The following is a 20988-nucleotide window of genomic DNA, read 5'->3' on the forward strand; positions in this document are numbered from 1 at the left end:
GGGAAGCTTTTCGAATATATTTTTAAAATATATAAGTATCTAACAATAGAACTCAGACAAATAGGACAAGAAACTCAGAGCTACGATCTCCGGGTGTGGCTGTTAATTGATATCTGATGTAGTGCTATAATTATTCTCACCAACCTGGAGCAGGGAGAAGTGAGTGAAGGTTTGCATTCCTTCTTACTATCTAGTAACAGCTCCACATGTGAGGACAAATTGAGCTATCTGCGATGCTCAATTGTTTAGGTTCATATTTGAGACTCTTTGGCGCAGGTGCTGAGGGCAGTTGGAACCCATGAAGCACTTTTAGAAGTTCAGGGGGATTGGGACACTTTGAGAAGAAGAATTAACATTGATACACCACATGCAAACTTTGAAAAGGATGCTAACTCTCCACGCTATGAGTGTACTGATAACAGTAAAGTGTTGACTTCATTAAATACTCTTGTGTGGAGCGTGCTGGCACAAGTGAGGCATTTTAGGCAATGTCATGAAATAAATGGATTTCTGAGGCACTCAACTATCTCCGGCTATTATATTGAAGCTTGCACTCTGCCATTGTATTGTGAAGCCAACAATCATAGAACCATAGAATTCCTACAGTGCAGAAGGAGGCCTTTCAGCCCATTGAGGCTGCACCGACCCTCTGAAAGAGCACCCTACATAGGCCCACTTCCCACCCCATGCCCGTAACTCCACCTAACCTGCACACTCTTGGACACTAAGGGACAATTTAGCACGGCCAGTCCACCTAACCTGCACATCTTTGGACTGGGAGGAAACCGGAGCACCCGGAGGAAACCCATGCAGACACGGGGAGAAAATACAAATTCCACATAGTCACCCGAGCCAGAATTGAACCCGAATCCCTGGCACTGTGAGGCAGCAGTGCTAACCACCATGCTACAGTGTTGCATGATGTTATTCTACAATGGAGAAGTCAAATAAGTGTGATTCAGATGGTCTAAATGAAAATTTTCATGCTGAATTCATGATAGTACTCATGTAAATTTGACACAATTATCCCAGTATAAAATTGACATGACACATTCTAAAACATGAGATTTGCATCCAAGGTTCTCCATAAATTGAATTTCCTATCTCAACTGTCAGGAAATAATAACCACCTCTTACAAGAGACTCTAATTAACCATAATTATGTCATTATTTAGTCAAATCTTTCTAGTGCATGGAATTATTTGGTGAAGCAGGTTGATTGCTAACAGCCATGCATGTGCTGATCTTGCAGGACATAAACTTTGGTGCTAATTAATCCTGGCCTGTGATCATGATGTTCCAATAAGGCAGTGGGATATCAAATGTTTGTACTAAGACCGGAGAGTTAGGATGTGGGTTAATGACAACAGACATATATATTTCCAGTTGATCCAAATTCCAAGTCTGATTTTAAATATGGGGATATTCAGGGCTAACTGAGAAGGCAAATAAATACATTAAGATTAAGCATCATAGGAACACGTTCTATGGGGTCTTTCACTGCAATATTTGCTGACTACATAATTGCAAAGTTGTGTGAATGTTTTTCTTCAATACTTTCTGAGTACTTAACTTATTTTAGGGTGGACTGTACCTGTACTTGTAAGTATATCTTACATATTATGTATTTAAATTTGGTGGTGGCAGTAAGATTGACTGTGATTAGAATTCTCACTCCAGCTAATAATTTTTAAATATATTTAGTGGTCTTGCTTGACTGGGCTTGCTCTGAAATGTTGAATGCAAATACTGGGAAAACAACGAACTGGTAAAAATTTCATTATTTTCATTTCAAGCAACAAGGAGATCACTTAATAATTAATCTAAAGACAGTTTTAACCAAAAGAGACAAAGGCACGAATCTCTGAGAGGAAGGCTTAGTTCAAGTTTAACTCACTGACTGACAATGATAAGTGACACAAGTGTTTCACTCGATGACAGGAGAGGTACAGAAGAGAGCAAGAAAAACTCCGTCAGGAATGGGAGAAAGCACAAAGAGAGGTTGAGGAAGATGAACGTCGATACCATGAGGAGGTAAGAAAGGAATCAACTGATTTGTGATCTAATGTTACACTGTCAATTTTAAAATCACTTTGCTTTCAATAAAAGATCAGTCTCTATGAGTAATTCCACTGATGATGTGGTCAATGACCTGCACTTCCTCCATGAGCTGTGTGGTGTGGCACAAAGGAACAGTGTCTAATCTCTTGTTCCTACATGTGTGCTGGGTAACACAAGTAGGGTAGTTATCCTCACTGACAATGCGATATGGAGACAAAGAGACCACCAGATTAGCTTCTCATTGTTTCCCCATCATCTCAGTAGGGATGTGAGCTCACAAAGATTCCATAACATAAGCAACCTCTTTGATGACCCTTTGATGATCATCTCTTGTGGGGATTAGATTGTGTTTGGCTGTGACGTACCTCAGAGTCAAAAAATCGACTGATGCTTAATCTCGAGGCTGGCATGTGAGAAATGGATACTCAGCAGAGGCACTGGAAAGCAGCCAGTACTCGTAAACCAATCTGCAGCATGAGTCTGTAACTTCAGTGGAAAAGAAAGAAAAAGACTCCCATGGCTAATTTTTCAGGAGTCTGATGATTGATTTTGTTTTAATTCATCCTTGGAATCTGAGCATTGCTGGCAAAGCCAACCTTGAATGGTGATGAGCCATCTATAACGGATTGGTTTAGTAGGCCATTTCAGAGGACAGGTAGGAGTCAACCACAATGCTGTGATTCTGGAGTTACATGTAGGCCAGATCAGATAGGAACAGCAGATTAGTGAACCAGATGGATTTTTACAACAATTCAGTAATTTCTTGATCAATACTTTTTAAAAAAAACTAAAATACAATACTTTTTTTTAAATGTCATTTTATTATTTTAGCAATATATAGATGTTTTATCATTTTGCAAATACAAAATTAGTTTTTCAGGGCCAGTGAAGATGTTTAGCAGTAATTATGATACTGGATAATAAACTCAATGTGACTAAGGGGAAGAGTAGACAGGGAAGAGATGATGAACACAAAGGGACAGCTGGTCTGAGGTGCATTTGTTTCAATGCGAGAAGTGCAGCAGGTAAGGCAGACAAACTTAGGGCTTGGATTAGTACCTGGGAATATGATGTTATTGGTATTACTGAGACTTGGTTGAGGGAAGGGCACGACTGAAACTAAATATCCCAGGGTATAGATGCTTCAGGAGAGATAGAGAGGGAGGTAAAAGGGGTGGAGGAGTTGGATTACTGGTCAGAGATGATATCACAGCTGTGATTAAGGAGGGCACGATGGAGGATTCGAGCACTGAGGCAATATGGGTAGAGCGAAGAAATAGGAAGAGTGCAATAACATTGTTGGGACTTTACTACAGGCCTCCCAAAAGCGAGCATGAAGTAGAGGTACAAATATGTAGACAGATTATAGAAAAATGTAGGAGCAATAGGGTGGTCGTGATGGGAGATTTTAACATCCCCAACATTGAATGGGACTCATGTAGTGTTGGAGGCATAGATGGAGAAGAATTTGTAAGGAGCATCCAGGAGAGTGTTTTTAGGGCAGTATGTAAATAGTCCAACTCGGGAATGGGCCATACAGGACCTGGTATTGGGGAATGATCCCAGCCAGGTGGTTGAAGTTTCAGTCGGTGATTACTTTGGGAATAACAATCACAGTTCAGTAAATTTTAGAATACTTATGGTCAAAGACGAGAGTGGTCCTAAAGGAAGAGTGCTAAATTGGGGAAAGGCCAAGTATAACAAAATTCGGCAGGAGCTAGGGAATGTGGATTGGGAGCAACTGTTTAAGGGTAAATCCACATTTGAAATGTGGGAGTCTTTTAAGGAAAGGTTGATTAGAGTGCAGGACAGACATGTCCCTGTGAAAATGAGGGATAGAAATGGCAAGATTAGGGAACCATGGATGACGGGTGGAATTGTGAGACTAGCTAAGATGAAAAAGGAAGCATACATAAGATCTAGGTGACTTATAACTGATGAAGCTTTGGAGGAATATCGGGAAAGTAGGACAAATCTCAAACGCACAATAAAGAGGGCTAAAAGGGGTCATGAAATATCTTTGGCTAACAGGGTTAAGGAAAATCCCAAAGCCTTTTATTTGTATATAAGGAGCAAGAAGGTAACTAGAGAAAGGATTGGCCCACTCAAAGACAAAAGAGGGAATGTATGCGTGGAGTCAGAGGAAATGGGTGAGATTCTTAATGAGTACTTTGCATCGGTATTCACCAAGGAGAGGGACATGACGGATGTTGAGGCTAGGGATGGATGTTTAAATACTCTAGGTCAAGTCGGCATAAGGAAGGGGGAAGTTTTGGGTATTCTAAAAGGCATTAAGGTGGACAAGTCCCCAGGTCCGGATGGGATCTATCCCAGGTTACTGAGGGAAGCGAGGGACAAAATAGCTGGGGCCTTAACAGATATCTCTGCAGCATCCTTGAGCACGGGTAAGGTCCCGGAGGACTGGAGAATTGCTAATGTTATCCCTTTGTTTAAGAAGGGTAGCAGGATAATCCAGGGAATTATAGACCTGTGAGCTTGACGTCAGTGGTAGGCAAACTGTTGGAGAAGATACTGAGGGATAGGATCTATTCACATTTGGAAGAAAATAGACTTATCAGTGATAGACAGCATGGTTTTGTGCTGGGAAGGTCATGTCTTACAAACCTAATGGAATTCTTTGAGGAAGTGACACAGTTGATTGATGAGGGAAGGGCTGTAGATGTCATATACATGGACTTCAGTAAGGCGTTTGATAAAGTTTCCCATGGCAGGTTGATGGAAAAAGTGAAGTCGTATGGGGTTCAGGGTGTACTAGCTAGATGGATAAAGAACTGGCTGGGCAACAGGAGAGAGAGAGTAGTGGTGGAAGGGAGTGTCTCAAAATGGAGAAAGGCGACTAGTGGTGTTCCACAGGGATCTGTGCTCGGACCACTGTTGTTTGTGATATACATAAATGATCTGGACGAAGGTATAGGTGGTCTGATTAGCAAGTTTGCAGATGATACTTAGATTGGTGGAGTTGCAGATAGCAGAGAATACAGCAAAATATAGATAGATTGGAGAGTTGGGCAGAGAAATGGCAGATGGAGTTCAATCCAGGCAAATGCGAGGTGATGCATTTTGGAAGATCTAATTCAAGAGCGGACTATACGGTCAATGGAAGAGTCCTGGGAAAAATTGATGTACAGAGAGACCTGGGAGCTCAGGTCCATTGTACCCTGAAGGTGGCAACGCAGGTCGATAGAGTGGTCAAGAAGGCATACAGCATGCTTGCCTTCATCGGACGGGGTATTGAGTACAAGAGTTGGCAGGTCATGTTACAGGGGCTGTTTAGCTCAGGGCTAAATCACTGGCTTTGAAAGCAGACCAAGGCAGGCCAGCAGCACGGTTCAATTCCCGTAACAGCCTCCCCGAACAGGTGCCGGAATGTGACGACTAGGGGCTTTTCACAGTAACTTCATTTGAAGCCTACTTGTGACAATAAGCGATTTTCATTTCATTTTTCATTTCATTTTAGTTGTATAGGACCTTGGTTAGGCCACATTTGGAATACTGCGTGCAGTTCTGGTCGTCACATTACCAGAAGGATGTGGATGCTTTAGAGAGGGTGCAGAGGAGGTTCACCAGGATGTTGCCTGGTATGGAGGGTGCTAGCTATGAAGAAAGGTTGAGTAGATTAGGATTGTTTTCGTTGGAAAGACAGAGGTTGAGGGGGGACCTGATTGAGGTTTACAAAATTATGAGAGGTATGGATAGGGTGGATAGCAACAAGCTTTTTCCAAGAATGGAGGTGTCAATTACAAGGCGTCACGATTTCAAGGTGAGAGGGGGAAAGTTTAAGGGAGATGTGCGTGGAAAGTTTTTTACGCAGAGGATGGTGGGTGCCTGGAACGCTTTGCCAGCGGAGATGGTAGAGGTGGGCACGATAGCATCATTTAAGATGCATCTAGATAGATATATGAACGGGCGGGAAACAGAGAGAAGTAGATCCTTGGAAAATAGAAGACAGGTTTAAATAAAGGATCTGGATCGGCACAGGCTGGGAGGGCCGAAGGGCCTGTTCTGTGCTGTAATTTTCTTTGTTCGTTGTTCTGGAGCAGTACTCCATTGAAAACCCAGTTATATCTCAAATAAAAACCCAGTTACATCTCATTCAACTGGGTGTAACTTTTTTAAAATGTTACCAGTGAGACTAACAACTTAAGAGTGTAAGTTCGAGACTTCCAGGTGCGGCGATGACCAGCTAAGTCGCACGTTTCGGCAGCTCCCGGTGGAACGGACTTTTGGGCTCTTAATAGGAGCCCCAACGGCAATTTAAACGGCCAAAAACACTGTGCGGTAAACTAGAAGGGAATCCCCCCGGACACGCATGGATAAAGGAGAGGATAGCAGCAGGATTGCGGAGGATCCTCTGGAGCAGCGGCAAGGAAGGCAAGCTCAAAGCAAGATGGCGTCGGAAGGTGGCTGTTTGTTATGGGGCCCAGACCAACAAGAGTTCCTGCGGCGCTGTGTGGAAGAGCTGAAAAAGGAATTGAAGAAGGAGTTGTTGGCCTCGATATTACAGGCGATTGAAGGGCTAAAGGAGGAGCAGAAGACCCAAGAGCAGGAGCTTCGGGTCGTGAAGGCAAAGGCTGCTGAAAATGAAGACGAAATACAGGGCCTGGTGGTGAAGACAGAGACGCACGAGGCGCAGCACAAAAGGTGTGTGGAAAGGCTGGAAGTACTGGAGAATAATTCGAGGAGGAAGAATTTAAGGGTTCTGGGTCTTCCCGAAGGCGTAGAAGGGGCGGACGTCGGGACATATGTGAGCACGTTGCTTCACTCGCTAATGGGATCGGAGGCCCCGACGGGCCCTTTGGAGGTGGAGGGAGCTTATCGAGTTATGGCGCGAAGACCAAGGGCAGGAGAAATACCGCGAGCCATAGTGGTGAGGTTTCACCGCTATAATGACAGAGAGATGGTCCTAAGATGGGCGAAGAAAACTCGGAGCTGCAGGTGGGAGAACGCGGTGATCCGCATATACCAGGATTGGAGTGTGGAGGTGGCGAGAAGGAGGGCAAGTTTCAATCGGGCTAAGGCGGTGCTTCACAAAAAGAAGATCCAGTTTGGAATGTTACAACCGGCGAGATTGTGGGTCACACACCAAGGGAAGCACCACTACTTTGAGACGGCAGAAGAGGCGTGGACATTCATTGTGGACGAGAAGCTGGAATAGTCCGGCGACAGAAAGAACTTTTGGGACAAAGTGGTGGGGTGATTATGTGGGGCGAGGAAGGGGAAGGGGGCGGGGGATGATTTTTCAGTTTGTTAATCTTGCGATCCTGTAACTTTTCTCTCTTCCCCATGTTGGGGGGGGGGGGGGAGTATGAAGAACTGTGGGCGCCGGTCATTAGGGGCGGGGCCGAGTGGGAGACGCAGGCTTTGTTCCCGCGCTATGGTAATTATGGCGGGAACAGGGACGCAGGAAGGAGGGGGCCTCGCACAGTGGGGGCCGAGGACAAGGGGGGAAGCCGAGGTCAGCCAGAGTTCGCTGAGCAACATGGGGGGTGCAACTACGCAAGGAAGGGATCTAGCGGAGGGGGGGGGGGAGGGGGGGTTAACTGGGCTGCTGCTGCTAAGGAGAAGGGGGAGCTGTTATGGGATGGGGTGGTCGAGGCGGGAGGGCGCCGTCGGGGGGATATACGGGTACGTGGAAACCGGGTGAGGAGCTGGGTTAAAAAAGGGGATGGCTAGTCGACAAGGGGGGGGTAAAGAGCCCCCCAACCCGGCTGATCACGTGGAACGTGAGAGGGCTGAACGGGCCGATTAAAAGGGCACGGGTACTCGCACACCTAAAGAAATTAAAGGCAGATGTGGTTATGTTGCAGGAGACGCATCTGAAACTGATAGACCAGGTCAGACTACGTAAAGGATGAGTGGGGCAGGTGTTACATTCGGGTTTGGATGCAAAGAACAGGGGCGTGGCTATCTTGGTGGGGAAACGGGTACTGTTTGAGGCAAAGACCATAGTGGCGGATAGTGGGGGTAGATATGTGATGGTGAGTGGCAGATTGCAAGGGGAGGCGGTGGTTCTGGTGAACGTTTATGCCCCGAACTGGGATAATGCAAATTTTATGAGGCGTATGTTGGGACGTATCCCGGACCTGGAGGCAGGAAAGTTGGTAATGGGGGGAGATTTCAATACGGTGCTTGATCCAGGGCTGGGCCGATCGAGGTCCAGGACCGGGAGGAGGCCGGCAGCGGCCAGGGTGCTCAAGGACTTCATGGAGCAGATGGGAGGGGTAGACCCCTGGAGATTTAGTAGGCCTAGGAGTAAGGAGTTCTCATTTTTCTTCCATGTCCACAAAGTATACTCACGGATAGACTTTTTTGTCTTGGGAAGGGCACTGATTCCGAAGGTGACAGGGACGGAATATACGGCCATAGCTATTTCGGACCACGCTCCACATTGGGTAGACCTGGAGGTAGGAGAGGTAAAAGAACAGCACCCACTCTGGAGAATGGATATGGGCTTATTGGCGGATGAGGGGGTATGTTTAAGGGTGAGGGGGTGCATCGAAAGGTACTTGGAGCTTAATGACAATGGAGAGGTTCAGGTGGGAGTGGTCTGGGAGGCGTTGAAGGCGGTGGTTAGAGGGGAACTGATATCCATAAGGGCACATAAAGGGAAGCAAGAGGGTAAAGAAAGGGAGCGATTGCTGAAAGAACTGTTGAGGGTGGACAGGCAATATGCGGAGGCACCGGAGGAGGGACTGTACAGGGAAAGACAAAGGCTACATGTGGAATTTGACCTGCTGACCACGGGTAAGACAGAGGCACAGTGGAGGAGGGCACAGGGTGTACAGTATGAGTATGGAGAGAAGGCGAGTCGGCTACTGGCCCACCAATTGAGGAAGAGGGGAGCAGCGAGGGAGACAGGTGGGGTGAGAGACGAGGAGGGAGAGATGGAACGGGGAGCGGAGAAAGTGAACGGGGTGTTCAAGGCATATTATGAGAGGTTATATAAGGCTCAGCCCCCGGAAGGGAAGGAGGGAATGATGTGTTTCTTGGGTCAGCTGGAATTCCCTAAGGTGGAGGAGCAGGAGAGGGCGGGACTGGGAGCACAGATTGAGATGGAGGAGGTGGTAAAAGGGATTGGGAGCATGCAGGCGGGGAAGGCCCCGGGACCGGACGGATTCCCGGTGGAATTTTATAGGAAGTATATGGACTTACTGGCCCCGCTTCTGACGAGAACTTTTAATGAGGCTAGGGAAAGGGGGCAGCTGCCCCCGACTATGTTGGAGGCAACGATATTGCTCCTTTTGAAGAAGGAAAAAGACCAGCTGCAGTGTGGGTCCTACAGGCCCATTTCCCTTTTAAATGTAGATGCTAAACTCTTGGCCAAGGTGATGGCGACGAGGATAGAGGACTGTGTCCCCGGGGTGGTCCACGAGGATCAAACTGGGTTCGTTAAGGGGAGACAGCTGAACACGAACATACGGAGGTAGCTAGGGGTAATGATGATGCCCCCACCAGAGGGGGAGGCGGAGATAGTGGTGGCGATGGATGCCGAGAAAGCATTCGACAGAGTGGAGTGGGATTATCTGTGGGAGGTGCTGAGGAGATTTGGTTTTGGAGAAGGGTATATCGGATGGGTACAGCTGCTGTATAGGGCCCCGGTGGCGAGCGTGGTCACGAACAGACAGAGATCTGATTACTTCCGTCTTCATAGAGGGACGAGGCAGGGGTGTCCCCTGTCTCCGTTACTGTTTGCATTGGTGATTGAGCCCCTGGCCATAGTACTGAGGGGCTCCAGGAAGTGGAGAGGAGTGCTCAGGGGAGGAGAAGAACACCGGGTATCCTTGTATGCAGATGATTTATTGCTGTATGTTGCGGACCCAGTGGAGGGGATGCCTGAGGTAATGCAGACACTCAGGGAGTTTGGGGAATTTTCGGGGTACAAATTGAACATGGGGAAAAGTGAGCTGTTTGTGGTGCATCCTGGGGAGCAGAGCAGGGGAATAGATGACTTACCGCTGAGGAAGGTGACAAGAGATTTCCGGTACTTAGGGATTCAGATGGCCAGGAGTTGGGGAACCTTACACCGGCTTAATCTAACAAGATTGGTGGAACAGATGGAGGAGGATTTTAAGAGATGGGACATGGTGCCCCTGTCACTGGTGGGTAGGGTGCAGACGGTCAAAATGGTAGTCCTCCTGAGATTCATCTTTGTGTTTCAGTGCCTTCCGGTGATGGTCACGAAGGCTTTTTTCAAGAGAATTGAGAAAAGTGTCATGAGTTTTGTGTGGGCCGGGAAGACCCCGAGAGTGAGGAGGGGGTTCTTGCAGCGTAGCAGGGATAGCGGGGGGCTGGCACTACCGAGCCTAAGTGAATACTACTGGGCCGCCAATATCTCAATGGTGTGTAAGTGGATGGGAGAAGGGGAGGGAGCGGCGTGGAAGAGATTGGAGATGGCGTCCTGCAAGGGAACCAGCCTACAAGCAATGGTGACGGCGCCGTTGCCGTTCTCCCCAAAGAAATACACCACAAGTCCAGTGGTGGTGGCAACACTAAAAATTTGGGGGCAGTGGAGACGGCATAGGGGAAGGACGGGAGCCTCGGTGCAGTCCCCGATAAGAAACAACCATAGGTTTGTCCCAGGGAGAATGGATGGGGGATTTGGAGCATGGCAAAGAGCTGGGGTTGTGCAACTGAGAGATCTGTTCGTAGATGGGACGTTTGCGAGTCTGGGAGCGCTGACGGAAAAATATGGGTGCCCCAAGGGAATGCATTTTGGTACATGCAACTGAGGGCTTTTGCGAGGCAACAGGTGAGGGAATTCCCGCAGCTCCCGACGCAGGAGGTTCAGGATAGAGTGATCTCAGGGACATGGGTGGGGGATGGTCGGGTGTCGGATATATACAGGGAAATGAGGGACGAGGGGGAGATCATGGTGGATGAGCTGAAGGGGAAATGGGAAGAAGAGCTGGGGGAAGAGATTGAGGAGGGGCTGTGGGCTGATGCCCTACGTAGGGTAAACTCGTCGTCCTCGTGCGCCAGGCTAAGCCTGATACAATTCAAGGTTTTACACAGGGCGCATATGACCGGAGCACGGCTCAGTAAATTTTTTGGGGTAGAGGATAGGTGTGGGAGATGCTCGAGAAGCCCAGCAAACCACACCCACATGTTTTGGTCATGTCCGGCACTACAGGGGTTCTGGGTGGGGGTGGCAAAGGTGCTTTCGAAGGTGGTGGGGGTCCGGGTCGAGCCAAGCTGGGGGTTGGCTATATTCGGGGTTGCAGAAGAGCCGGGAGTGCAGGAGGCGAGAGAGGCTGATGTCTTGGCCTTTGCGTCCCTAGTAGCCAGGCGAAGGATATTGCTTATGTGGAAAGAAGCCAAACCCCCGGGCGTGAAGACCTGGATAAATGACATGGCAGGGTTTATAAAATTAGAACGGATAAAGTTCGCACTAAGGGGTTCGGCTCAAGGGTTCACCAGGCGGTGGCAACCGTTCATTGACTACCTCGCAGGACGATAGAGGAAATGGGAAGGTAACAGCAGCAACCCAGGGGGGAGGGGGGGGAGGGGGGGGTGGGGGGGGGGGGCCCGGGCGGGTCCTCAGGGGTGTTTTTGTATAAATATTTGTATTAGGCTATGTATATTGGATTGTTTGATTTTATTTTTGGAGAGTTATTATTTTTGATAGGGCAGTTGCCATTTAGTTTATATATTATTTATTTATTTGTTAAAAACGGCCACTGTTATTTATACTGTTTTACTGTTGTAAAAAGGAAAACCTTTGTATCGTTTTGTTCGGCCAAAAAATTTTTGAATAAAATATATATTTTTTAAAAAGAGTGTAAGTTCTTGATTTCCTAACGGTTGTGGTCTGTCAGCACCTCAACAACACATTCTCTGGAAAAGCATAGAATCACTAACTTCAGCAAATTCTGGATTCCACGATATCCTGCTCATTTGCAGACCTCTAAATTTGTCATCTGTTTTGATGGAGGGGTGACGGAGAAAGCTGATATTTTGCCACCATTACCCCTACAATCACTGGAAAATGCTTTGACTACAATATATAGGAATGAATTCTCCGCCTCCTGCTGCCGATAGCGACATTCCTGATCCGGCAGAGAATCGAGCATCGGGTTAAAAACTGAAATGGTGCTTTGACTTCCTCTTTTTCACAGCAGGAAGCACTTAGCTTTCTTTGATGTGGCGAGGAGCTGTCAATCATAACAAGAGTGTTTAGAAATATTGTGGTCAACATCAAAGCAGGATAATGGAGATGCATTCAGGTGCGCAGGGAAAGATGTCTCTGGGGTAATCAAACTGTCAATCACTGGCTAATGCAATGTATTGCTGTGTGAAGTTGAATAGAAGATCTGCATTTGAAAGGCCGTCAAGGGATTTCATGCCCTTTGAAGTTGTCTGGGCTTTTGAGTAAGCCTCTGACACTTGTAACAGCTGCTGCTTTGAACACTTCTATCTGAGGCAGCAGATGTTAGGAAAGGCTGAGTGAAAAATGCAATAATTCTTCAACCTACTGCCTGGGCTACACTTTAGCTTTCAGATAGGGGTCTCTATTGGGGGTCTCTGGGGATCTGATGGGGTATCTCTAATGGGGGTGTCTCTGATGTGGGGGTTTCTGTTGGTGCTCTATGATGGGGGGGTCTCTGATGGGGGGTCCCTGTTAGGGTCCGATGGGGAGGTCGTGGGGGGGGAGGGAGGTTGGGTCACCCTCATGCATGCATGATGTGGGAGGAGGGTGACCCATTATTCCCGTGGTGGAGGTGGTTGCCCCTACTTGTCAGTGGAGGTGGCAGAATTTGCGTTGTGGGGGTGGCGAGACACTGCCAGACCTCGGTGCCAGGTTGCCCGTTCAAAATGGCGGCCCGATACCAGGTTTCCATTCCCCACCATGCACAAATCTGCATGGCAAAGGAGAGGAAATCGCACACACCAATCCTGGCTCACAGCGCCAGCAGAGAGCTGGAACGATTCTACTCTGGTGGAAGCACTTATCTCCTGAACGGAGAATCCTGTCCTGAATGTTATAACTTTCCTAAATGTGACAGTGACACCTAGTGATGAGCATAAATACTACAGAATACATTTCTCCAATTAATTATTTGCAAAGTTTTCTTTTGAATTACTTGTCTGAACTTATGAGCAACTGTGATTCATTTATTTCCAACTTTCCTTTTACCAGGAATGTAAAATCATTCAGGAAACGGTGGCTCCACTGACTCCACGATCACCAGCATCGTCCATCCATCTTCCCAATGAGTGGACCATCCCAGCAAAAACTGAGGAAAATAGGAATTCTGAGCTCCCTGATGGACCCTCCTCAGATGGGGAGAACAAGCTGGTCGAATTGCAAACACAAACAGTAAGTTGGTTTTGTTCGAGTCTGTTCAAATATTTAAATTCTGTGAATATAATGCTAATTGTCATACAGTGTTACTGTTATCAGAAACACCTCACTCTCCATTTGGTTCCAGCCTTATACGAAAAGCTGAGTTTTTAAAAAAAGTTAGAGTACCCAATTCTTTTTTTTTTCAATTAAGGTGCAATTTTAGCGTGGCCAATCCACCTAGACTGCATGGGCGGGATTCACTGACCCCCCCCGCCGGGTCGGAGAATCCCCGGAGGGCGGCGCGAATCCTGCCCGGACGGCGTATTCTCCGGCGCCGGTTTTCAGGCGGGGGTGGGGTTCACGCCACCCCGGTGCCCCCCCGGCAATTCTTCGGGCCCCGATGGACCGAGCGGCCGCCCGTTTCTGGCCTGTCCCGCCAGCGTGGATTAGACATGGTTCCACACGGCGGGACCTGGCAGGTAAGTCGGCAGGTGCGGTCCTCGGGGGGGCGCGGGGGATCCAACCCCGGAAGGGGCCCCCACGGTGGCCTGGCCCGCGATCGGGGCCCAGCAATCTGCGGGCGGGCCTGTGCCGTGGGGGCACTTCTTCCTTTCCCGCCATGGCCGGCGCGGAGAAGACAACCCCCTGCGCATGCGCCAGAATACGCCGGCCGTTTGGCGGTTCCGCGCATGCGCTAGATCACGCCGGCCCTTCGCCGCATGCATACCCCACTCAGTCCCTTCGGCGCTGGCTGGCGCACGCCTCCCCCTCCGGCGGCTGCTTAGCCACCGGAAGTGCAGGGAATTCCGCACTTTCAGGGGCTGGTGATGCCGGAGTGGTTCGTGCCGGTTTTCCTGCTGGCGTGGGGACTTGGTCCCCGCACAGGAGAATTCCGCCTCATATCTTTAGGTTGTGGGGGAGAGACCCACGCAGACATGGGGAGAGTGTTCAAACACCACATGGATAGTGACCCGGGGCCGGGATCGAACACTGGTCCTCAGCACCACCGTGCCATCACTGCAAGAGGCTGAACTTTAGGGGGAATCTTTTGCTCACCCCTACCCAGTAGGAAGGTCGACCGCAAACTGACCAACTTTAAATAAGGCTGCTCCACAACGTTAATATACTGGGGGTGTCGTTAATGAGAACTTTGTGGGACTCCCTCCCCTCAGGGAAAGGAAGCCTTGCCCTGAAGAGCTGACAGCCAGTCTGATTGGAATCTCGGTGAGAGGGGGGCTGGAGGCACAAAATGTGGGATTGGATGTTCCGGGCTCCCCCCAAACCATGGTGGCCAAACATCCTGGGTTTGCTTGGACCATCCTGTATTCCTATTTTTTTAAGCGTTTATGCATTTATGATGGCTCTGCTTGTCTATCGTTTGCACAAACATAGGGTGTGGCAGCTTAATGCTTGTGTTCGGGGCCATCCTGTGCGTGTCTGGGGGTTAGATCTGGCAAGTGACAACATCAGGCCTGTGGTAAACACCACTAGTGATATATTGTATGTATTACGGCACTGCCCGTATATTACAGGTACAACGGTAAATCCCAGCCTGCTGGCTCCGCCCAGCAGGCGGCGTATAAAAGTGTGTGCTCTCCTGCGCTGCTCCCATTCTGGTTCCAGCTGCAGGAGGCGCAACATCTTGTGCAATAAAGCCTCGATTGTTTCACCATTCTCATCTCGTGGTAATTGACGGTACATCAATTTATTGCACAAGATTTTAAAGGATGGATCTCCTAATCAAGCCTGATCACCTGGAGCTGAGCCCTCACACAGCCAACGCCACGTCTACCTTCGGCCACTGGCTAGCCTGCTTCGAAGGCTACCTCAGAGCAGCCACTGAAGAACCGTGGGCAGCACGGTAGCATTGTGGATAGCACAATTGCTTCACAGCTCCAGGGTCCCAGGTTCGATTCCGGCTTGGGTCACTGTCTGTGCGGAGTCTGCACATCCTCCCCGTGTGTGCGTGGGTTTCCTCCGGGTGCTCCGGTTTCCTCCCACAGTCCAAAGATGTGCAGGTTAGGTGGATTGGCCATGATAAATTGCCCTTAGTGTCCAAAATTGCCCTTAGGGTTGGGTGGGGTTACTGGGTTATGGGGATAGGGTGGAGGTGTGGACCTTGGGTAGGGTGCTCTTTCCAAGAGCCGGTGCAGACTCGATGGGCCGAATGGCCTCCTTCTGCACTGTAAATTCTATAATAAAAAAAAAAACTCTCGGACCCACAGAAGCTCCAAGTCCTCTACTCACGGGTGAGCCCTGAAATTTTCCCCCTCATCCGGGATGCGCCCACCTACTCAGAAGCGATGACGCTCTTAAAGGGACATTATGTTAAACCGGTGAATCAAGTGTACACCAGGCACCTCCTGGCCACAAAACGGCAACTCCCGGTGGAGACTCTGGACGATTTCTTGCGGCCCTACAGATTCTCGGTCGGAACTGTGACTGCCAGGCTGTTTCGGCAGTCCAACACACCGAACTACTAATTAGAGACGCTTATGCCACGGGCATGAAATCTACGTACGTCCGCCAGCGACTATTGGAAGGGGGTACGCTCGATCTTGCGGAGACTAGGTAGCTTGCTAATTCACTAGATGTGGCATCCCGTAACCTGGAGTCCTACACCCCCGACCGCACGGCACCCTCGTGGGCATCGTGGGCCCCACCAGCTGCCGAATCCAGCTCACCGCAAGCCTGCGCCGCGCGGCAGCCAGGCAACTCTGGGGGGCCCCAAGTGTTATTTTTGTGGACAAAGCAAACACCCAAGGCAGTGCTGCTCGGCGCGGAGCGCGACTTGCAACGGGTGTGGGAAGAAAGGACACTTCGTTCTGTTTGCCAGGTCCGGTCGGTCGCCGCTGTTTCCAGGCCTGGCATTTCTACAACCCCCACGTGCGACCCAGGGGCGCCATCATCTTCTCCTCCGCAATCCACGTGCGGCCCATGGGTGCCACGATCTTTCTCACCGTAAGCCACGTGCACCCCGTGGGCGCCGCCATCTTCGGTGCCATTTTGGACCGCGCCTCAGGACCCCTGCTCGTCTGGCCGTTCGCCGCCTACTGCTACCTCTGCCACCACTGACCAGCCCGGGACCACCCAGCATCTTCCGCAGCTCGCCTCCATCACCCTGGATCAGTGTCGGCCCCACAACCTCGCGACCGCTACGACGACGGTGAAGATCAACAGGCACGAGACAACCTGCCTCTTCGACTCCGGGAGCACAGAGAGTTTCATCCACCCCACTACGGTAAGGCGCTGCTCCCTCCCGGTACACCCCGTCACCCAGAAAATCTCCCTGGCCTCCGGATCTCATTCCGTTGAAATCCGGGGGTACTGTATCGCGACCCTTACCGTCCAGGGCGTAGTGTTCAGCAACTTCAGGCTCTATGCCCTTCCCCACCTCTGCGCTGCCTTGTTGCTCGGCCTGGATTTTCAATGCCATCTCCAAATCCTTACTTTGAAATTCGGCAGACCCCTGCCCCCCCTCACCGTCTCACGACCCTTAAGATCGATCCACCTTCACTGTTTGCAAACCTCACCCCGGACTGTAAACCCGTCGCCACTAGGAGCAGACGGTACAGTGCCCAGGACAGGACCTTCTTCAGGTCGGAGGTCCAACGGCTTCTGCGGGAGGGGATCATTGAGGCCAGCAACAGCCCTGGAGAGCTCAAGTAGTGGTAGTGAAGACTAGGGAGAAGCACAGGATGGTCATTGACTACAGCCAGACCATCAATCGGTGCACGCAGCTCGACACGTACCCCCTCCCACGCATATCTGACATGGTCAATCAGATTGCGCAGTATCGAGTCTTCTCCACAGTTGACTTGAAGTCCGCCTATCACCAGCTCCCCATCCGCCCGGAGGACCGCCAATACACTGCCTTCGAAGCAGATGGTCACCCCTATCACTTCCTCAGATTTCCCTTCGGCGTCACCAACGGGGTCTCGGTCTTCCACCGAGAGATGGACTGAATGGTTAACCAGTACGGGCTGCGGGCCATTTTCCCGTACCTAGATAACATTATCATCTGCAGCCACGATCAGCAGAACCACGACGCAAACCTCCAAATATTCTTCCATACCGCCAAACTCCTTAACCTCACCTACAAGAAGGAGAAATGCGTGTACCGCACCAACCGCTTAACCATCCTTGGCTACGTAGTGGAAGATGGAGTCCTAGGGCCCGGCCCCAACCGCATGCGCCCCCTCCTGGAACTCCCTCTCCCCCACTGCCCCAAGGCCCTGAAATTATGCCTGGGGTTTTTCTCGTATTACGCCCAGTGGGTCCCTAATTATGTGGACAAGGCCCGCCCACTCATCAAGTCCACAGTTTTTCCCCTGACAGCTGAGGCCCGCCAGGCCTTCAACGACATCAAGGCGGACATCGCCAAGGCCACGATGCACGCGGTCGACGAGTCCCTCCCCTTTCAGGTGAAGAGCGATGCATCGGACGTGGCTCTGGCTGCCACCCTCAACCAGGCGGGCAGACCTTTGGCCTTCTTTTCCCGTACCCTCCATGCCTCCAAAATTCGGCACTCCTCTGTCAAAAAGGAGGCCCAAGCCATTGTGGAAGCTGTGCGACATTGGAGGCATTACCTGGTCGGCAGGAGATTCACTCTCCTCACTGACCAACTGACCTTCATGTTTAATAATACACAGAGGGGCAAGATCAAAAATGACAAGATCTTGAGGTGGAGGATCGAGCTCTCCACCTATAATTATGAGATTTTGTATCTCCCAGGGAAGCTCAACGAGCCCCTGATGCCCTATCCCACGGTACATGTGCCAGCGCACAAGTGGACCAACTCCAGGCTCTCCACTATGACCTCTGCCACCCGGTTCTTCCATTCTGTCAAGACCCGCAACCTGCCCTACTCCATTGAGGAGGTCAGGACCGTCACCAGAGACTGCCAAGTCTGCGCAGAGTGCAAGCCGCACTTCTACCGGCCAGATAGAGCGCACCTGGTGAAGGCCTCCCACCCCTTCGAACGCCTCAGCGTGGACTTCAAAGGGCCCCTCCTCTCCACCGGCCGCAACGTGTACTTCATCAGCGTAATTGACGAGTACTCCCGGTTCCCTTTCGCCATCCCGTGCCCCGACATGACTTCTGCCACGGTAATCAAAGCCCTGCACAGCATCTTCACTCTCTTCGGTTTCCCCACCTACATCCAAAGCGATCGGGGATCCTCTTTCATGAGCGATGAGCTGCGTCAGTTCCTGCTCTGCAAGGGCATCGCCTCGAGCAGGACGACAAGCTACAACCCCCGGGGAAACGGGCAGGTGGAGAGGGAGAACGGGATGGTCTGGAAGGTTGTCCTGCTGGCCCTGCAGTCTATAAATCTCCTGGTCTCCCGCTGGCAGGAGGTCCTCCCCGATGTGCTCCACTCCATCCGGTCGCTCCTCTGCACCGCCACTAATGAGACCCCTCACGAGCGTGTGTTTGCCTTCCCCAGGAAGTCCACCTCCAGGGTCTCGCTCCCAACATGGCTGACAGTTCCTGGGTCCGTCCTCCTCCGGAAGCATGTGCGGAGCCAGAAATCGGATCCCTTGGTCGAGAAGGTCCACCTCCTACATGCAAACCCGCAGTACGCCTACGTGGGCACCAAGACACAGTCTCCCTCTGGGACCTGGCACCCGCTGGGTCCCCACCCCTGACATGACACCGCTCCTCCCCCACCCCGGTTGCCTCATTCACCCCTGCGCCACTCACCCTCCCTCCAGCGAACCTCACCGCAGCCCCCACCCCAGCGGGATACGTCCTCCCACTGGATCCACTCAGGGGTGACAAAGAAGAGGACAACGCGCTCCCGGAGTCGCAGATGACCACGTCGGCGCCCATATCACCATCAGGACTGAGGGGATTGCGGCGGAGGGTCAAAGCCCCTGACAGACTTAATTTGTAATGTTTTCGTCACCCACGCCGGACTTTTTTAACAGAGGGTGAATGTGGTAAACCCCACTAGTGATATATTGTATGTATTACGGCACTGCTTGTATATTTTATAAATGTTTCAATCGCTATGTTTGACCATTATATTTAAAGCACAAAAGAACATAAGAACTAGGAGCAGGAGTAGGCCATCTGAACCTTCGAGCCTGCTCCACCATTCAATGACATCATGGCTGATCTTTTGTGGACTCAGCTCCACTTTCCCGCCCGAACACTATAACCCTTAATCCCTTTATTCTTCAAAAAACTATCTATCTTTATCTTGAAAACATTTAATGAAGGAGCCTCAACTGCTACACTGGACAAGGAATTCCAGAGATTCACAACCCTTTGGGTGAAGAAGTTCCTCCTAAGCTCAGTCCTAAATCTACTTCCCCTTATTTTGAGGCTATGCCCCCTAGTTCTGCTTTCAGCCACCGTTGGAAACAACCTGCCCGCATCTATCCTATCTATTCCCTTCATAATTTTGTATGTTTCTATAAGATCCCCCCACATCCTTCTAAATTCCAACGAGTACAGTCTCAGTCTAATTAACCTCTCCTCGTTATCCAACCCCCTCAAATCTGGGATTAACCTAGTGAATCTCCTCTGCATACCCTCTAGCACAGTATGTCCTTTCTCAGGTAAGGAGACTGAACCAAAACTGAACACAATACTCCAGGTGTGGCCTCACTAACACCTTATACAGTTGCAGAATAGCCTCCCTAGTCGTAAACTCCATCCCTCTCGCAATGAAGGAGAAAACTCCATTCGCCTTCTTAATCATCGGTTGCACCTGTAAACCAACTTTTTGCGACTCATGCACTAAGACACCCAGGTCCCTCTGCACAGCAGCATGTCTTAATATTTTAGCATTTAAATAATAATCCCTTTTGTTGTTATTCCTACCAAAATGGATAACCTCACATTTGTCAACATTGCATTCCACCTGTCAGATCCTAGCTCATTCGCTTAAACTATCCAAATACCTCTGCAGACTTCCAGTATCCTCTGCACTTTTTGCTCTACCACTCATCTTAGTGTTGTCTGCAAACTTGGACACATTGTCCTTGGTCCCCAACTCCAAATCATCTACGTAAATTGTGAACAATTGGGGGCCCAACACTGATCCCTGAGGGACACCACCAGCTACTGATTGCCAACCAGATAAACACCCTTTAAACCCCACGCTTTGCTTTCTATTAATTAACCAATCCTCTATCCATGCTACTACTTTACTCTTAATGCCATGCATCATTATCTCATGCAGCAACCTTTTGTGTGGCACCTTGTCAAAAGCTTTCTGGAAATCCAGTTATACCACATCCATTGGCACCTGTTATCTACTGCACTGGTAATGCCCTCAAAAAATTCCACTAAATTAGTTAGGCATGACTTGCCCTTTATGAACCCATGCTGCGTCTGTACAATGGGACAATTTCCATCCAGATGCCTCGCAATTTCTTCCTTGATGATAGATTCCAGCATCTTCCCTACTACCTAAGTTAAGCTAACTGGCCTATAATTACCCACTTTCTGCCTACCTCCTTTTTTAAACAGTGGTGTCAAGTTTGCTCATTTCCAATCCGCCGAGACCACCCCAGAGTCTAGTGGATTTTGGTAAATTATCACGAGTGTATTTGCAATTTCCTTAGCCATCTCTTTTAGTACCCTGGGATGCATTCCATCAGGGCCAGGAG

The 20988-nt window shown here is 49.8% G+C and overlaps 1 protein-coding gene across 11 annotated transcripts in view; it reads left to right on the forward strand.

The window, feature by feature from the left end:
* Positions 1–20988, forward strand: part of LOC140408856 (LIM and calponin homology domains-containing protein 1-like) — a 566047-nt gene that overhangs the window by 473354 nt on the left and 71705 nt on the right. For all 11 annotated transcript variants that reach the window (XM_072496648.1, XM_072496651.1, XM_072496649.1 and 8 more), the window contains 2 exons: positions 1942–2034; positions 13220–13399. In XM_072496648.1, coding sequence (XP_072352749.1) covers positions 1942–2034; positions 13220–13399 — 273 coding nt within the window. The remainder of the gene's footprint in view (positions 1–1941; positions 2035–13219; positions 13400–20988) is intronic.

Source organism: Scyliorhinus torazame, chromosome 3 (genome assembly GCF_047496885.1).
Source record: "Scyliorhinus torazame isolate Kashiwa2021f chromosome 3, sScyTor2.1, whole genome shotgun sequence".
Taxonomy (NCBI): Eukaryota; Metazoa; Chordata; class Chondrichthyes; order Carcharhiniformes; family Scyliorhinidae; genus Scyliorhinus; species Scyliorhinus torazame.